Source organism: Pterocles gutturalis, unplaced genomic scaffold, assembly GCF_000699245.1.
Source record: "Pterocles gutturalis isolate BGI_N339 unplaced genomic scaffold, ASM69924v1 scaffold169, whole genome shotgun sequence".
Taxonomy (NCBI): Eukaryota; Metazoa; Chordata; class Aves; order Pterocliformes; family Pteroclidae; genus Pterocles; species Pterocles gutturalis.
In genome coordinates, this window is record NW_010127928.1 from 33,135 (window position 1) to 49,265 (window position 16,131).

Here is a 16,131-nt window from a genome sequence, read left to right on the forward strand (position 1 = left end):
TCCTGTGTGGCTTGCATGCTTTAGCCATGAGTGAGGCAGTTTTATGAGGGCTAGTGCTTTCAAAATTCATAACGAAAGCAACGAGTTGTCGTAACCCTGGTCACCCATTGGTCAACTTGCTGGAGAAGTGACACTTCTGTGTGCCACTGAAGCGTCCGGTGGCTGCAGCTGGCCCATCAGTTAAAAAAAGAAAATTATCTGAGTTAACTCATACAAATGAGAGGTGTTTCCATTTTCCAAATATTTAACACACTGAATTTTCTTAGTCACTTTTAAAGCTGCAAAATATATGAAGTAGACCTTTATAGGTTTTGATCCACAAAACAATGGTGGTTTCCAATGTAAGCAATTAGAATTCATCCCATCCCAGCTGTATTTGTACAGAGTAAGTCTCATGTAGTCAAGCAAAGCCCTTATTGGTGTCAGTCAGAATTTTCTTTGAATAAAGAGGCTTTAATGAAAGAAAATCACTTTTCATTTTCTTTATTCCCAGCAAGGTCTTCCACAGGCCTCCCAGCTTTTGCACTGCTCAAGCTTATAGGTACTATATAGTGTTTTGGAAACTAATTTCTGAGTCACTAGGAATTTGGGGGTTTGAATCTTTTTGTAATTCTGTGCAATTTTCTGTGTACTAGAATCCTGTGGGAACTGGCAATCCCCTTAATGAATTTATTGGCATGTCGGCTTCAGTGCTGACACTATGGAGTGTATCAGTCGTGCTGTGCTGCCGTGAAAGACTGGCTGGATTCTTTCCAAGTGCAGTTCTCCAAGGTTTACTGAAAGACATGGAAAATTAAACATTTTGGACCTGACAAGGGAATGTGTTTTAGGGTGGAAGGAAGGAGACAACACAGAAAATCTTGTTGGTACCACTAATTTTAATAAATTTATTTATTGACTGCGGTTCACATAATGAGCCAAATGTAGCCTTTGTAATGTGGCCAGAGAGTTTGTTGACTGTCAATAGATGCATATCAGGCCAAGGAGTAGTGAAAATGGCGAGATCTGAAATAACAAGAGGGACCATCTGCCTGCTGGTTCTGGCTGTGCTTCCCTGTCCTTTCCCCAAATACCTTTTTCAGACCCTGAATTTGCTCCCCAGTGCTTGAAATACAAAACATACTTTCCTTAAAGAGAATCCATAACACGATTTGGAGTGTGTTGGGAGCAGAGAGGGGGATAGACCTGTGAGGTGAGAGCATTTTGAGTTGATGAGACCTGTCACTCCCAGCTCAGACTCTTGCGAGTGTTGGGGACACCATAATCCCCATGTGGCTGCGCTGTCTCTGCTCACTGGGTACAAATGCTGCTGTGGGACTCGTTGCCGGGAGCACATCGGGTCATCTGGCAGCTCACCCTTGATCTGAGCTGGGAGGGGAAAAAGGTGCACCCACTGCAGATAACCCTTTCCATGGGAATCACCCGAGGTATCAAACTGCTGGACTGCCTAATGGTGAATAGAGACATAAGTTGGACCTACCAAAAAAAAAAAAAAAAAAAAAGCTTTTGGTGATTCCATAAAAATTGAATGGTTTTCTAGCCTCAGCTTCAGCTCCTTGAATATTCAGGCAGCTGTGGCTAGCACACCTCAGCTGCTGCGCAGTCTGTATTGCTAGCATGTCTGCAAACAGGGTTAAATTCAGCCTTTATGCTACACCTCTTCCAAAAGTCATGGAGTCTCAACTGTTCTTTAGCTTTGTATTGGACAGCCTTGGCAAAGAATCCCTGGTGGAATTAAAAAAAAAAATAAATCTAAAGTCATGTATTATGCCAGAGACAGTATTTAACTGGGGAAAGGAAAGGAAGAACAAGCAGTGTGAAAAGCACTTCACATTGATGTCGTCCTAGAAAGTAGTTTAATTTGCTATTGTGAGTCTTAGTAGGATTGGGCTTGGTTAATAGTATTATTGAGAAGCCTATAAAAAGTGAAGGAAGGTAATGGTCAGTAAGTGGCCCTTGTAATTCTGCCCATTTCAGTATTTCAAATGTATACTAAATGAATTGTAATTTTAGGCAAGCCATAGCTTGGATGAAATATAACATCAGAGTCATGATTGATCTTGACCAGTCTGACCATCACAATTCTTTTGACTCTTTTTATTAACATGAAGTGGATCCTCCTGTCATGAAGATATTTTAGTCCAGGTAACTGAAGTTCATCAGCTTAAATTCTTTCTGAGTATCTGTTTCTTTTCTTTGCTTCTTACTGGCATGGGGAAGAGAAGAAATTCATTTAAACATCTGTATTAAAGTCAATAAATTTTAGATACTCAGTATTTGGTGTCTGGGGATAATACGTCATTAAAGCATTAGAAAATCATAGCATTTGGTCTAGTTTATTTTTAGAATGGGGAAGAGCTTGGGATGACTATCCAGAGACTATTGGTCTCAGTTACATCATTTCCTCCTTTAGTGAGTGTTCACAGAAATACGACTTCAGGAGGATGACATATAAGTTGTTTTATCCTATAATTATGGCAAGAAGATGGGTACTAGTATCAATGCACAATGTCTGTGCAGCTGGAGGCAAGCCAAGTACCGTATCTGTTTCTGTAAAATCGTTTGCGTGGGTATTTCTGGTCATTATTCCTGGGGAAAAACAATGCTTTTGTACCTAGACAGAAGATGATGGTGATCAAGCTGTATGTCACTGGTGGCATCTGGGCAGTTTCACCCATGTGAAAGTAAGTAGTGACTTAATGACCTCTGTGGTGTTGGCTCTGGTGTTCATTAAAGATCTCTTCACTGTTCAACAAGAGTTTGTGAAAGTTGGCTCAACAACGTATGTAAGTATGCCCCACAACACTGTCAGGGTGTGAAGTAAATGGCACTGCTGTGATTGTTGTTGTGGGTGAGGAGTCAGAGAGTGCCTTTTTACTAGATGTATTCACAACCGTTTCAGTACAACTACATGTAATTCATTACACACTTGAAATAGAGAATATAAATAGCATTATAAAAATCCAAGCCAGCATAATTCGATCTTGGCACAGATTGCTGGGTTGGTCTGTTTCCAAAAAGAACAGACAAGTTAAATTGAGAAGAGGCAGCACTATGGTTATTAAATTAGCTTTAAGTCAGCCCTATTCGTTTACAAATCTCTGCTAGTCCTCACAGGCAAAAATTTGCTAATCCCAACATCTCTGCTTCTGTCTGCCTGTGACAAGAAAACTGAGCAGGCAGTCCACGCTGTCTAAACTGCTAACTAAACCAGCTGCTTTTTTCTATCACAAATGCAACACTAAGCATTGCAGTGCTAAGCTTTGCCAGATCCAGAGTACTGGCTGTACAAAGGATGGAGTCAGTGTCCACATTGCATAGTCCTAAGGTTTGTAAGAACATGCAGAATCGATAAAGAGAGATATCATGTTTATTATACTGTCATGCTTGATGTTGGCAGGGTATGGACTAGATTATCTCTGCAGTCAGTGTATTGACAAGGGTGGGCTGTTGCTTGCATATCTGATTTATGGGAGCTGGCATAATATAGTATTGCATTTTATCCAAGATATTGCTGTTATAGCATAGAAGGAAGAATGACATTTTCAATAGAAAAACATCACCATAAATATTGAAGTGCTTCACTGGAAAGTTTTGCAGTGATTTTAGTAATGTCACATCTACTTCCATTTAGTTACATTTTGGATGTGTAAACTTTCTCATAAGACTTCTCTGTTGACATCTGTTAAAATGTTTCCATCAGATCATGCACTTTGCAGCACTGAGAGCAAGAGAATTAGTGCTGTGGGGACAGCGATGTTTCATACACTCGCTGTGTTTCTCTGCTTCAGGGTTTTCTCAAGTTGCATTCTTGTCTCACGTAAGTGACCTTGCAGCTGTCAAGGAGAAATTTTACCCTGAAGTGTTTCAGACTGTTATCAGGAGTGGCTTTCTGAGTGCTGCCAGCTTCTAAGAAAAGAGAGGCCAACATGCCATAGCTTACGCTGCCTCCACCTGCATCTGAACATCTGTGTGACGTTAATTTTAAAGGAGATGTAGCTATGCTCACCCCAACCTCACAGGGATTTCCAGGGGGAAGAAGGAACATGTCTTCATTCTGCCAGCCCCAGCAAAAAAGGGTAGTTTCCGTTGACATAGCGAACCTGCCAATGCTGCATGTTTTTATGGGATTCCCCCATATTTCAAGAGAAGTCCCAAGATTTGTGGGATTCCCCAGCTCTTTCTTAGTCTATGACTTCACTTATGTCATTACTTGTGACTGTGTATGTCATTTGCTTGCTTTATGGTTTTTTGGAGATCTCAAAAGCTAACATTCATGACATTTCCAAGGAGCATCTGATCTAGATTAGTATTGTGTTGACACAGCTCTGGTTTTGAAGAGTGGACATTTATGGTTTCAGTGGCATGTCATGTGAATTTCAGAGTTATTCAAAGTTGAGATTGTTGCAAAACCATTAGCCTGACAGTATCTGCTCTGGGAAGGGAGAGTTCTCAGTGTAGTCAGCATCACAAACTTCCTGCAGAAAACGTATGTGTTTTAGTGAAACCCCTACACAGGAAAAATGCCTGCATGAAGCACTCATGCCCCATAAATGTCAGTACATGTATTTTTTCACTTTGAGTTTTCTTGTAAGTGGTTGCTATAATGTTTCCTACCAAAGGTAACAGTTATACTACTACAAGTTTGCTTTCTGCTAAACTTGGGCTGAGTGAACTCTGTTCAGACCTGGGCATCATTCCTGCAATGAGTGGTATAGCAGGGATGGTACAGTGTGTGCTAGTGTTTTCTTTTCGTGTTGAAACCTATGTCTATATAGGAGTATTTAATAGATAGACACAATGGTAGATTTAATGAAGGAGTCTAAAACTCGTGGCTAAAGGATGCTGTGGTGACTCATCATAACTTGAAAGGAAACGAGAGCATGCTGTGTGTGGTGAGATGGTTGGATGAGCCTGTTACATGCCTGTGGGAAACCGCTGTCAGTAAATGTCAGACTGAAACCTCACTAAAGAGTATGGCTGCTACTCAACCCAAGTGTTTCTTGAGCAGGACTGGATATTAATGTGTCAACTGGTTCTGGCCAGGGCCAAGTACTGGCTTGGGACAGTCTAAGGTAACATGGCTGGGTTAATATGAAGTCTCGTTTTACCTGAACATCACACACTGGTATACAGTCCTGTCACAGAATCTAAATTAAACTTCAAAGCTGTTTCTTGCCATTTGGGCCTTTTGTGTTTTACAGTGGACATACTCCAGATAAGTTGGTGGTTTTTTTTTTTTTTCTGTTAAACAATCCCAAATTTTATTTCTAATTCAATCTCCCTTTCTCTCTGCAGCAAAGATGCAGAAAGCATCTAAAGCAAGATGGATGACTGTCCTTGTACATCTCCAGTTTCATCTAGGAAGAAATATAGCACAGTATCTGTTTGTCAGCATCCCTTTTCTTATTTTATTCATACAGACAGATCTTTTAATGGTGTCCTGTGTGTTGGTAGTTAAAGATAGACCGTATTTGGATAGGTCAAGTATTGCTTCTCTTTCCTCCCTCACCCTTGCATCCCACAGTAGCATTCATGAACCAGTTTCCTTGGGAAAGAGCTTTAAAAAAAACCCTTTATTTATTACTGTTATGTGTTGATCTTGTCTATTTTTTGTAAGTCTTTAATGTCTCAGTATCAGTAGATAGTGCTTTTGGCCTGTGAATGCTAAATGCTAATGATTTTTAGAAGTTTATTAACTCTTAAGATGACAAAGGGGACTAAGAGAGTTAATAGACTGAGAAGAGAGTTAATAGACTGAACTGTTGAAGGAATAGCTCCAAATTTTTAAATTGCATTGCTGTCCGTGGAGATTTTCAAGCCTTATCTGGACAAGTTCCCAAGCAGCCTGATCCAACTTGCCCAGCTTTGAGTAGGAGGTTGGAGTAGATGACCTGTGGAGGTCCTGAGTTATTCTGTGATTCTATCATAAGCTGTTCAGCAATTGAATAACTTTCTAGGAACACGTATATCCCAGTGTTCTAATCTGTTTTGTGTGGCTATGTTACTGATACTTAATTAAACAGTTCATAGATGCATATGATACCAAAGGGAGTCTTGAACTTTATATAGGAGGGAGACAGTGTTCACAAGAGCTGGGGAGAAATCTTGAAATGACTGTAATTAATGAAAAAAAGCAGGAACTTTCTGGAACGATGTCAAAAGAGGGAAAGACTTGCATATTTGGGCCATTATATATATATGTATATATATAATCAGATATGGCGGAGAATCATGAAATTGTCCATTGGAGAAACTTGTTTTATGGAGATGTGAAAACATTCTTTTCCAATACACCATGGTTTTGGTTTAAGGAAGAAAGAGAGAGGGAAACTTTACATTATTCTGGATAGCACAGTGCAAGAATAGTGAGTAGAATACAACTTAATGTCCACCCTTGCATCGGACTCAAAAAGTGTTTCTGCATTTGCTTTCCACTAGTGTCCTTTTTCTCTCTCATCACCTGCTTTTCCATCCCTTCTAGCAGTTCTCTTCCCCTTTCTCATTTACTCTTTCTGATGTTTAAGTCTTTGAATTAAGCAAATATTGTCACTCTAATACATGACTCTTCATTTGTTTATTGTATTCTAGCACGTCAGATGGGCTTCTCTTTTTCTGTGTTGGGGTTTTTTTTTGAGATAGTGTGACTTTACTTTTATTTGTCTGTTCCTATGGTGGTTTCTTAATTTACTGCTGTTTTAGGCAATAGTAGTAGTATTACAATGATACTAATCCCATTTCTGATAAGAGAAACCATGGAGATGGCTGCCAGGTAGTTTATTCCAGGAGAATAACCTTGGATTATTACCAAGTAAAACAATGTGGTACCACTCACAATCTGCCAGCAGTTCAAGAGGTGGGACTGTGTAAGACAGTGAAGAAATTAGTAGGTTACTTATTCTAAAACATATTAGCTCAAAGTCATGTCTGTTGTTCAGTTCAAATTGTGCCCATCTGTCTATTTGCCTACATGTATTTATGGAGAAATAGATTGTTCCTGAGAGCAACAGGTAAGTTAGTGTGGTGGTTTTGGTCTCTCTGATGAGCTGACAAATTGCTCTTGAGTTATCAGATGGAGAGTGACGGTTAAAACTGGCCCAACTTCCTCACTTCAACTGTTTTTACATGAGCTTGGCTGCAACAAGCTGAGAAGAATGGAGGCAGGGCAGGGGGAGAAGTTATTCATACTTAGGTGTAAAACAGGAAAAATGTAGCAGATCTCAGTTTAGGAAGGGGTAGGAAGGCAAATTTGAGTGTAGTGAGATTACCTGATCTTTTCTTTCTTTCCACAGCAGGAAAAACCCAAACTCTTGGAGCCTTTGGATTACGAAGCTGTTATCACAGAGATTGAAAAAAATATTGGGGATAACCAGTTTAAGGATCTGATATTATTCCCTGATGATGACTTTTCAGTAAGTATAAGATGAATATGTGTTATTCTTTCTCTTAGGTTTGTCTGTTCATTTATTTATTTTGCCTTCATTGCTAGAGGGAGAGACAGAAGTTGACCAAGGGCTTTTGATTTTCTTAATTTGTGTGTAATGCCTTACTTCCCTCCCACGAAATTCACTCTGTTTTTTTCTCTTGACATTTGTATATGAGTGAATTTACTGTTCAAGATTAGATCAAGCTTGAAGCCCTGGTTGTCCCCAAATATGTTTCAGGAACTCGGAAAACATGTTATCCCATAACATATACTTGTCTGTTTGCTCCGCACAGTGGTAGTGTGGCCAGTGCTGGAATCTCTCCCTATGATTATAATCCAATTTAATCACACTTCTGTAACTTACATCCAGTCTTTCTGATTCTATTCTGTTTAGTATATTTGGCCACTAGAATTGGGCAGGCCATGATTCCCAGCCTTTCTGCTCAAAGTCTGACTTTTTAGACAGTGGCTGTGACATATTTCCAAGCTGTGCCATTGCTGATATTAGATTGCACAAGAAAGATCAGTCCAAACAGACTTGATTTTCGTTTGGGTTTGGGATTGTCATAAGTTCTTCTCCACTGGTATTTGAGGCCTGGCATTCTGAGTGATGGGGGTGCAGAGTCCCCAGTGCTGAGGCTGGCTCCCATGGTGGGATGCTGATGGGCAGTGCATGCTGGAGCCCACAGCTGTGGAGCTGCCTGACCTCACCCCGGGTTCCCCATTGCTTGTCCTGGCAAGCTGCAAAGAAATTGAGAACCTGGCAGTCCAGGGCGGCTCTCACCGTGTCAGCGATGGGGCAGGTGGGGAGGGCAGGGGCTGGCAGGCGGCCGGAGAGGCAGGCTGTCTGGCAAGTAAGCTGTCAGGTTGCCTGCATTTTATAGCAACTTCTTCAAAATCAACCAATATCTGCAAAAGATTCAGATTTTGATGAATAGGCATTCTCTAATGGAAATATATTTCAATTTCTGACCAACTGTAACTGCTGTGTGAGGGCCCTTCCCATCAGCTCGTGGCACTGCTGCTGTCCTGTGGGGCTGGCTTAATCTAATTGACTGCTTCGTTTTACTGAATGGCTCTATTTCCTTTGTGCATTAACTGAGTTAATGTGCTATGGGGATTGAGAGAAAACTAAACAGAATAGATTTTCCTCATCATCGTTAATTCCTTTATCCGCTTTGCACATTTGTGAATTTATAAAAATGAAGTTTAGCATTATAAAGCTACGAGGCCCTTGAGCCCCTTGATGTAGAGTAACTGAGCTCAAGTCAGAGCAGCAAACCCTCAGTGAAAGAAGAATCATGTCCTAGTGCTCAAGACCTCTGCCTGTCAAACCATATTTTCATATCCTTATTGTAATTTCATTTTGAGCTGTTGCTGCCTGGTTTTTAGTAGCTACTTCTATTTTCTTTCCTCTGTGTTATGCTTTGCAACTATTCTGTATAATCTAAATAAAAAAAGAAAAAGAAGATGAAGAAAAGAGTAAGACAGATGAGAGGTACTTGCATAGTAGAGGTGGCCTGTGCTCACAGCAGAGCAGAGGCAGTGGGAGGTAGGGTCCATCTTCTTGCAGTAAACCTGGCTCTTTTCTGTGTTACCTTCTGCTGAAGTCAGCTGCAGTTACAAGAGCCTATGCCACCAGACAGGACTGCAGAGCTTTCATAGCAGACAGATTTTTCAGCTGCAGTGTCTATTTATAGCCCTGCTCCTTCTTGCTGAGGTATCACCTGTGCACAAAAGTCTGGGCCAGCCATTTGAGTAGAAAGAGATCCATGTCTGACTGAATTAGGAGGTGGTCAGGCTGGCTCTGAGTGTTATTTAATGTGATAATGCCCCAGGAAATGGTGGACGTTACCATTTAACTCCTAATGATTACAGTTGCTTCAGACTTTGTGGCTCGGTGGTGTTGCAGCCCCAGTTTGGGCCTGTGTGTTAGCACATCCTGTGGGCAAAAGTATTTTCAGAGTGAAAGCCTACCAAAAGAATTAGCTGAGATAGTGAGCATAAGAGAAAATTCTGCTTTTAATAATGATCTGCCATTTGTGGATCTGTAGTATTTACTGCATGCATCAGGTAAGGATCAATTATCATCATAGCTGCTGGACTGTCTGGTCTTGTTTCATCTCAGAACTGCTTTCTCTCTTTAAATACAGCTCACAAGGCTTTTGTTGGTCATTTCCAACATCTTATGAGAAGTCTGTGGAACAGCAAAGAATTCCTGATATCAGTCTGAACCTGGTAGACTGTATTCCTCCATCTCCCTGCCTTTCAACAGAAGAATACAAGATGTATACATTACACAGATGTGTTCTCTGGTTTTACGCCAGCCAGAGAAAGGATACTTCACTTTTTCATAGCTATGCTTAATAATTCTTAAAAAAAAAAAAAAATGATCCACATTAGTCCTACTTCTTGTTTTCCTAGTAGTACCTTGCTTACTAACTCTCCTCCTGCCTGCTTCATTTTTTACGTGCTCCTGGATCCCATGAACAAATTACTTTTCTCTTGCTGTGCTGTGAAATAAAGGCCAGGGGAAATTTCTGCAGCACTACAGCAACTGTGCAGAGGAAGGATCTGCAGAGCTTCACAGGAGCTCCCTGTCACATGAGCACAAGCTTGCACTGTGCTTCTTGGTGGTAGTAAGTGGGAGTTGATGGGCTTCCTGTTGTGCTCATTAAAAATGTGTGCTTGGTGGTGATGCTGGTAGGTTTGCATCCTCACCACTGGGTTACTGTGCACCATTCACCTTCTGGTCCCCAGACCTGGCCACGTCCTCCCTTGACAACTGGAACTGCAGCTTTCTGGCATTCCTATTTCTCACTTTTCTCTTACATGTTTACTGGAAAGGAGGCCATGAAAGAAGTGTGACAACTTCCCTCAGATTGGTCTCCCTCTTATCTTTAACATTTCACATCTTAGTCTTGCACAGATTTGTTGTCCTACATTTGTACTTCCTCTCCTAAAGACCTTCATGTATCCAAGCAAAATGCTTGCTGTATCCTTTCATAAGTATTTTTTTGTCCTTTCTTTATGTCACCAAATTCACTGAACCCCCCAGCAATCTCTTTTCAAATCTATCAAGGATCTCAAGTCTTGCATAGAATTGTTGGTGCCCTCCTACAGTGGCAAGAGACTCAGCATCCCTTTGCTAATACCTTTGCTTGTGTGGAGGTTTAATAACTAAATATATGTTAACTCATATTTATGAACATATTGTGAATTGTTATAAAAAGGTAGCTGAAGGTATTTAATAGGTACTTCAGTATGATATGGTATAAAAGCATGTTGGACTCTGGCTCGTGAAAATTTGTTCTTCCTTCTCTCCCCATGTACTATTGTTTAAATCTCTGTTTGAAAAGTGGAACTCAGACTTTGTTAAAGTAATTGTATAAATATGGCTGAACGTCTGATTTGAACCTGAAATAGAGACAATTTGTTGCCTAAATTTAGGACAGGTGTAAGACAGCAAAGCTTACCTGTCTAATCCAAAACCTGCTGAAATTCAGTCAATCTGACACATGCTCCTGGCTCTTCCAGGCTTTTGAAAGCCCACCCACGTGCCCTCCAGGTATCATAGAGGCCTTTAGAAGAGGGGCTGAGTTGCACAGTGCTGGTGATCTCCATCAATGCAGGTGCGACTGTTTCCAGGGTTCTTTTTTCTAACTTTGAACAAGGAAGAGCCCAAATCCCCATTTTTCACATTGTGAAACCTCTGTTATCTAAATGTTGTGCAGGGACAAAGGATTTTTGTGTGGATACAGAAGTTCACAACAGAACCAGATTCATCTTTAAGGGGAGAAGGCAGGAGCAGGCGATGACACTGCCTCTTCACGTGAAGCAGAGCATGTGTGCCATGGCGGGGGGGCGGCTCTACGGACAGGACTTAGAGCTTCCTCGGAAATAACCCTGTATTATCTGACTGTTTTTTCTAAGATCAGAAGAGTTACAGTGGTGAGATCATGAGTTATTTTCAACAGCACATGACTCATCTCCCACCTTCCCATGTGATGGGCAATGTCGGCTCATCCTTAGAGGAACAGGAATGGAGTCCATTGTTCCCATGACTAATGGGATAGGGGCATCCTTGATGTGCAAGCTCACATCGGTTGGGAGGAGCAGGAAAGCAAGAGGTGTCTAGATGTAGAGGGAGGCACTCCAGCTATTTAAACAGAGAGAGCTAATGCCGTCAGCAAAGCAAACACTTTGTAGGCCAAGCATAGTGTCTCATACTGAACGTGATTCAGTGAGTGATGAGGCAAAATCTGTCCTTTAAACATGCTCTGTGCTTGCTTTCCTTTCATCTTGCCCCTGCGTGTGTACCTCCTTGGTGAGGTCTGTGCTGGCACAGCAGGCAGCAGCCTCCTGGGAGCCCTGGACAGCAGCAGCATTCTGCACGGTGGTATTTGTACAGCAAAGTTGCATCTTATCCTGCTTTTTAATTTGATGGACTAACTCATTATGGGTTTTGGTAGTGTTAAGTAAAACTGTTTACTTAAATGAAAATGGTGCCGAGCAGCTTTTCTGCAGAGAGATTGTATTTAAGCATTAACATACAGGAACAATTCTGCCTGTGTGTGGTTAGCTCTCTTAGAAGAGCTGCCTTTTCAGGAAGTAAATATGATCATTTTTGATGCATCTGTCTAAAGATTTAACCACTGGTAACTTACTTTCAGACTAAAAGCTATTAGAATAGATTCAGAGTGAAAATGTTTGAAATGGAACTCCATTTTCAAATACGAAACTCACCATGTCGGTGGGAAGTAGACACCGTCTGAAAACATTATTCCTAATCAGTCGTTGATAAGGAGCAATATTAACTTGTGGCTTTCACTGTAGAAAGTGGATGCAGCAACAGAGAGTGCTTAATTAAATTGCACCTTCTAGCTAATCAAACACCTGGGGCCAGCAGTTTATGCAAATGAGACAGCCTGGCTTAATGCCAGAATAATTTTTGGATATAGGATATTTATATAAAATAGATTTTTTAAAGCAATTCAGAAGAATTAGAGAATTAATGTTTTAGGCTGATACCTGCATTATTTTATTATCGTAGTTTGCAGAAACAAAAGAGAAGATGGCTGGTTCTGGTTTGAACAGACAATTGCTGTGATTGCCTAAACATTAGAAAATTAGGCTGCATTCAAAGCACATTTATAAATGATGAATTCTGTAAATAAAATCCTTTATTTTTTTGATGACCCTTTCAGAAGCACTTAGTCTGTTGTTGAAATGTAGTTGTTTTCTGAATTAAAAAGGTTTTGGTGAATACATGCTATGCCTGGTCAGCCTTGAAGAGCGTTTAACTTTGGAAGTAATCAGCTATGAACAGGAAGTGTTTTTGTGGCAAGGCTTTTGCAGCTAAGTGGTTGAACATAACTAATTCTCAGAAGGGAAGTGCTTTGTAGTTTTTAAAACAAGTTTAAATATAACAATACACAAGATTTTCCATGTCCCAGTTCTGTGTGAATAAACCTCTGATATTCTTTGTCAGAGTCTGCAAACGCAACAAGCTCAATATTACCTAACTTCTCTGTTTTGCATGGTTATGTTTCTTTCTTTCAAGTGCAGTCTTGTTGAGAAGCAAAGTTGGGGAGCATACCACAGGTGAAACAGTGGGCTTGAATTATGCATCTTATTCAGCTACAGTCTTTTTAACACGATGGGGGCACGATGACCCCATTAAGGCAGATGTTAACTGTCTTGCTCAGTGTGTTGATACTGGTTGACAAGAAGCTTTGTATTAAGTAAAAAATTCGACTTACTATATATCTTAACTTAAAAAAAAAATACTGGAAACTATCTTCTGCATAATACATGAGGCAGATAAGTTTGTTACAGGCAAGCAGAAGAGTTTGTTGGTCTCTCTGCAGCTTAGTCACTGTCCTGACAGGGTTAGTGCGAGGTACAGAGGACTGACACATCTCTTCGCTTGTGGCCTTAGTCTGGTAACAGCAGCTGCTCTTCAGCAGTGGTGATTTCGTGGAAGGATGGTGTGCGTACTTTGTGGCTGCTGCTGCTGGCAACGGGGCCCAACACTGGGAAGAACTCCATGTGATGGACCTCGGGCACCTGTGGGTTTTCAGCTGTGCTCAGGGATTGTGTTTTCTTGGGACTGCTTAAAAAAAGGGACTTTAAATGTCATGTATGTGTGAAGTAAAAGTAGTGAAGCATGTTCCAGAGTGTTTGGGTACTGCTGGGAAGTCCCTAAGAAACCAGAGATTCAGACATCTTCACTATTACTAAATGTGGCTTGAAAATTCATACTTCTCCATATGCCATCTCTTTTACTCATAGACTAAATGGTTGTGTAAATCTCCACTGCCCGCAGGCTTTGGTAGTACAGCTGGGTAGGACTGAGGAACCTGCATTTAGGAAACTGCGCTTAGTTTGTCAGAACAACATGGAGTTTGTCCCTTTGTGGTGTCCGTGAGGCACCATTGTTACTTGTGGGAGCCAGGGTGTTTTAACCACATTGCATCCTGAGCTATCCAGATGAAACAGAAAAAGTTTGGGGAATCCCATGACATTTGCATCTGCCTGAGTGATACATGCCTCTCTTTCATAATTACTCACATGGAAAACGACGGAGGGGGATCGGTGTGGTGTGTGTAAGCTGTAAGAAAAAATGCAGCCAATAATATCCAGGCAATGGTCATGTAGAGTCTGGGTGCTTCAATTTGTGGAGAAAAAACTTTACTCTCGTAGTCTGAGATGGGGGATTGGGAGGAGATCCTCCAGGGGCACAGCAGGTAGTGCAGCCTGCTTCATGGTATTAGTAAGCATGGGTTCTTCGTAGTAAACCAGTTGTATGCCATAGGCCTTCCTGAGAAATCATGTGACTTTCTCTAATGGAAGAGAAAATGAGCTTGGGAGATCAGATGCATCTTTGTTTCAGTCCTTCATTGTCTTGAGTGATGGAGTTGCTCCATTGTAGCTGAGAACATAATCTGGTCTGCTGGGGCTTGGGGAATGGGGGATGTTTTCCCCTCTTATGGCAGAGAAAATGAGCGGGCCAGATCTGTGGATTGATTCAAAATACCCCTAAGCTTCCTCTCGTGTGACTTCTGCAAAGTGGCTGCCTTGCCTGACCTCAGCGTGGAGGCCCTGGGTCACGCAGAGGAGTGCTGCCGGTGGCCCTGGCCCCTCGCTGGCCTGGTGGGAACTAAGGGAAGCTTAGGTCCTCATGGAGACCTTCTGGAGATCCACTTCTCTGTGTGGTTTCCTGCTGTGGGACCTGATAAGCCAGCTCAGTCAGGAGAAACTTCCTGGGAGGACTCTGCTCCTCCTCTCCTTCCAGAAGAGTCAAAGCTATCAGTTCTGTTTCCACGTTCCTTGCTGAAAAGGCAGGAGGTGCAGAAGGGGAGGAAGCAAGTAACACTATTGGATTTGGCATATATTTCTGGGAGAGGATGTAGAGAAGACTTGATGACCTTTTCAATCAGAAACCTCGGAGACTGAAGCAAGGTTGCTTGTAACAACTTTGTTCCCAGAAATTTATTCGAATGCTGCTCCTCCTTGTAATTAATGCTTTAGCTGATAGTATTGAATAGCGTGTGTGGGCAGGAGCTGGTGTGCGTGTGTATTGGCTGCATGACAAACTGAAAAATGCAAACCATAATAATAAGGTTCTTAACCTCTTCATGAGACAAAACTGCTGTTCTGTCACTCTGACTAATATGCTTTTTTTTTTTTATTGTCAGACAGACACAATTTCAGTGGAAATCAGGACGCTGTATCCTTCTGTACCTGAAGATGCAGAACAAAAAGCAGAAAATTTATTTGTTAAAGAGGTAAATATCTACTGTGTATATCCTTTAATTTTAAATAAAAACAAGGGTTTGGGGGAAGCTTGATATGATTATAATGAACATCTTTTCTTCATTTAATATTGTTTAGGTGATTTGAATCAGGTTTGAATTTTGGAGGTCAGAAGGAGGGGGAGGGTTAACAGCATATCTGCGGGTGCCTATTCTGAGATGTTTGTATCTAGGAAAATTGCAAATGCACTGAATCAGCCTCATGCTACTGTTTCCAGCTGCATTCCCTGTAACTGCTAGTCCACTAATACTGATGTTGGTATTTTTACGTGAGTGCTAGTCATTGGTGATCTGAATGCACTTTGCACTTTGAAAATATTTATATCTTTCCAAAAAAGTTAACTATTTGACACTGGTTTAGACTGTTAGAGTAATTACAAGGTATGTATCTTATTTGGAGGTGTATATTATGGCTATCTGAGCAGTAGTTGCACTGTGAAGGATGTGTAAGGGTTTATATTTGTTGTCAGTATTTAGAGTCTGTTCTACTTTCATAGTAGAAAGATGAGAAAAGTTATTCCTTGGCAGTTACGGCCCCACCAGGAGCGATTAATTGCTCTGCCTTTTCTTAAAAAAACAAACTATAGTTGTATTGATACACTGTAGGAGAAGATTGCTCTTTGTGCTACCTCAGGGATATTTCAGGTTGTCCCTTGTTTTATCACTTTGAAGGACATTGGAGGTGCTGGCTGCACTGTTCAAAGGAATTTATTTTAGATGGCTCCTTGAACCTTTCCCATCTTTCACTAGAGATTTAAAGTATAACTCATCATCTGCATTTAGAAAGCAGCTTTATGAAACCAAATTTTCAGCCAGCTTCTATAAGGGATTTAATTCCAAGCACTTATAACTAGTCTGTAATGTGTGCGTTCTCTGCCTTTTCTTCCA

General features: G+C 41.1%; 1 protein-coding gene across 2 annotated transcripts in view; it reads left to right on the top strand.

Moving 5' to 3' along the window:
• Positions 1–16,131, top strand: part of DOCK10 (dedicator of cytokinesis 10) — a 130,454-nt gene that overhangs the window by 25,910 nt on the left and 88,413 nt on the right. For both annotated transcript variants that reach the window (XM_010079425.1, XM_010079426.1), the window contains exons 2-3: positions 7,293–7,412; positions 15,127–15,216. In XM_010079425.1, the coding sequence (XP_010077727.1) occupies positions 7,293–7,412; positions 15,127–15,216 (210 nt within the window). The remainder of the gene's footprint in view (positions 1–7,292; positions 7,413–15,126; positions 15,217–16,131) is intronic.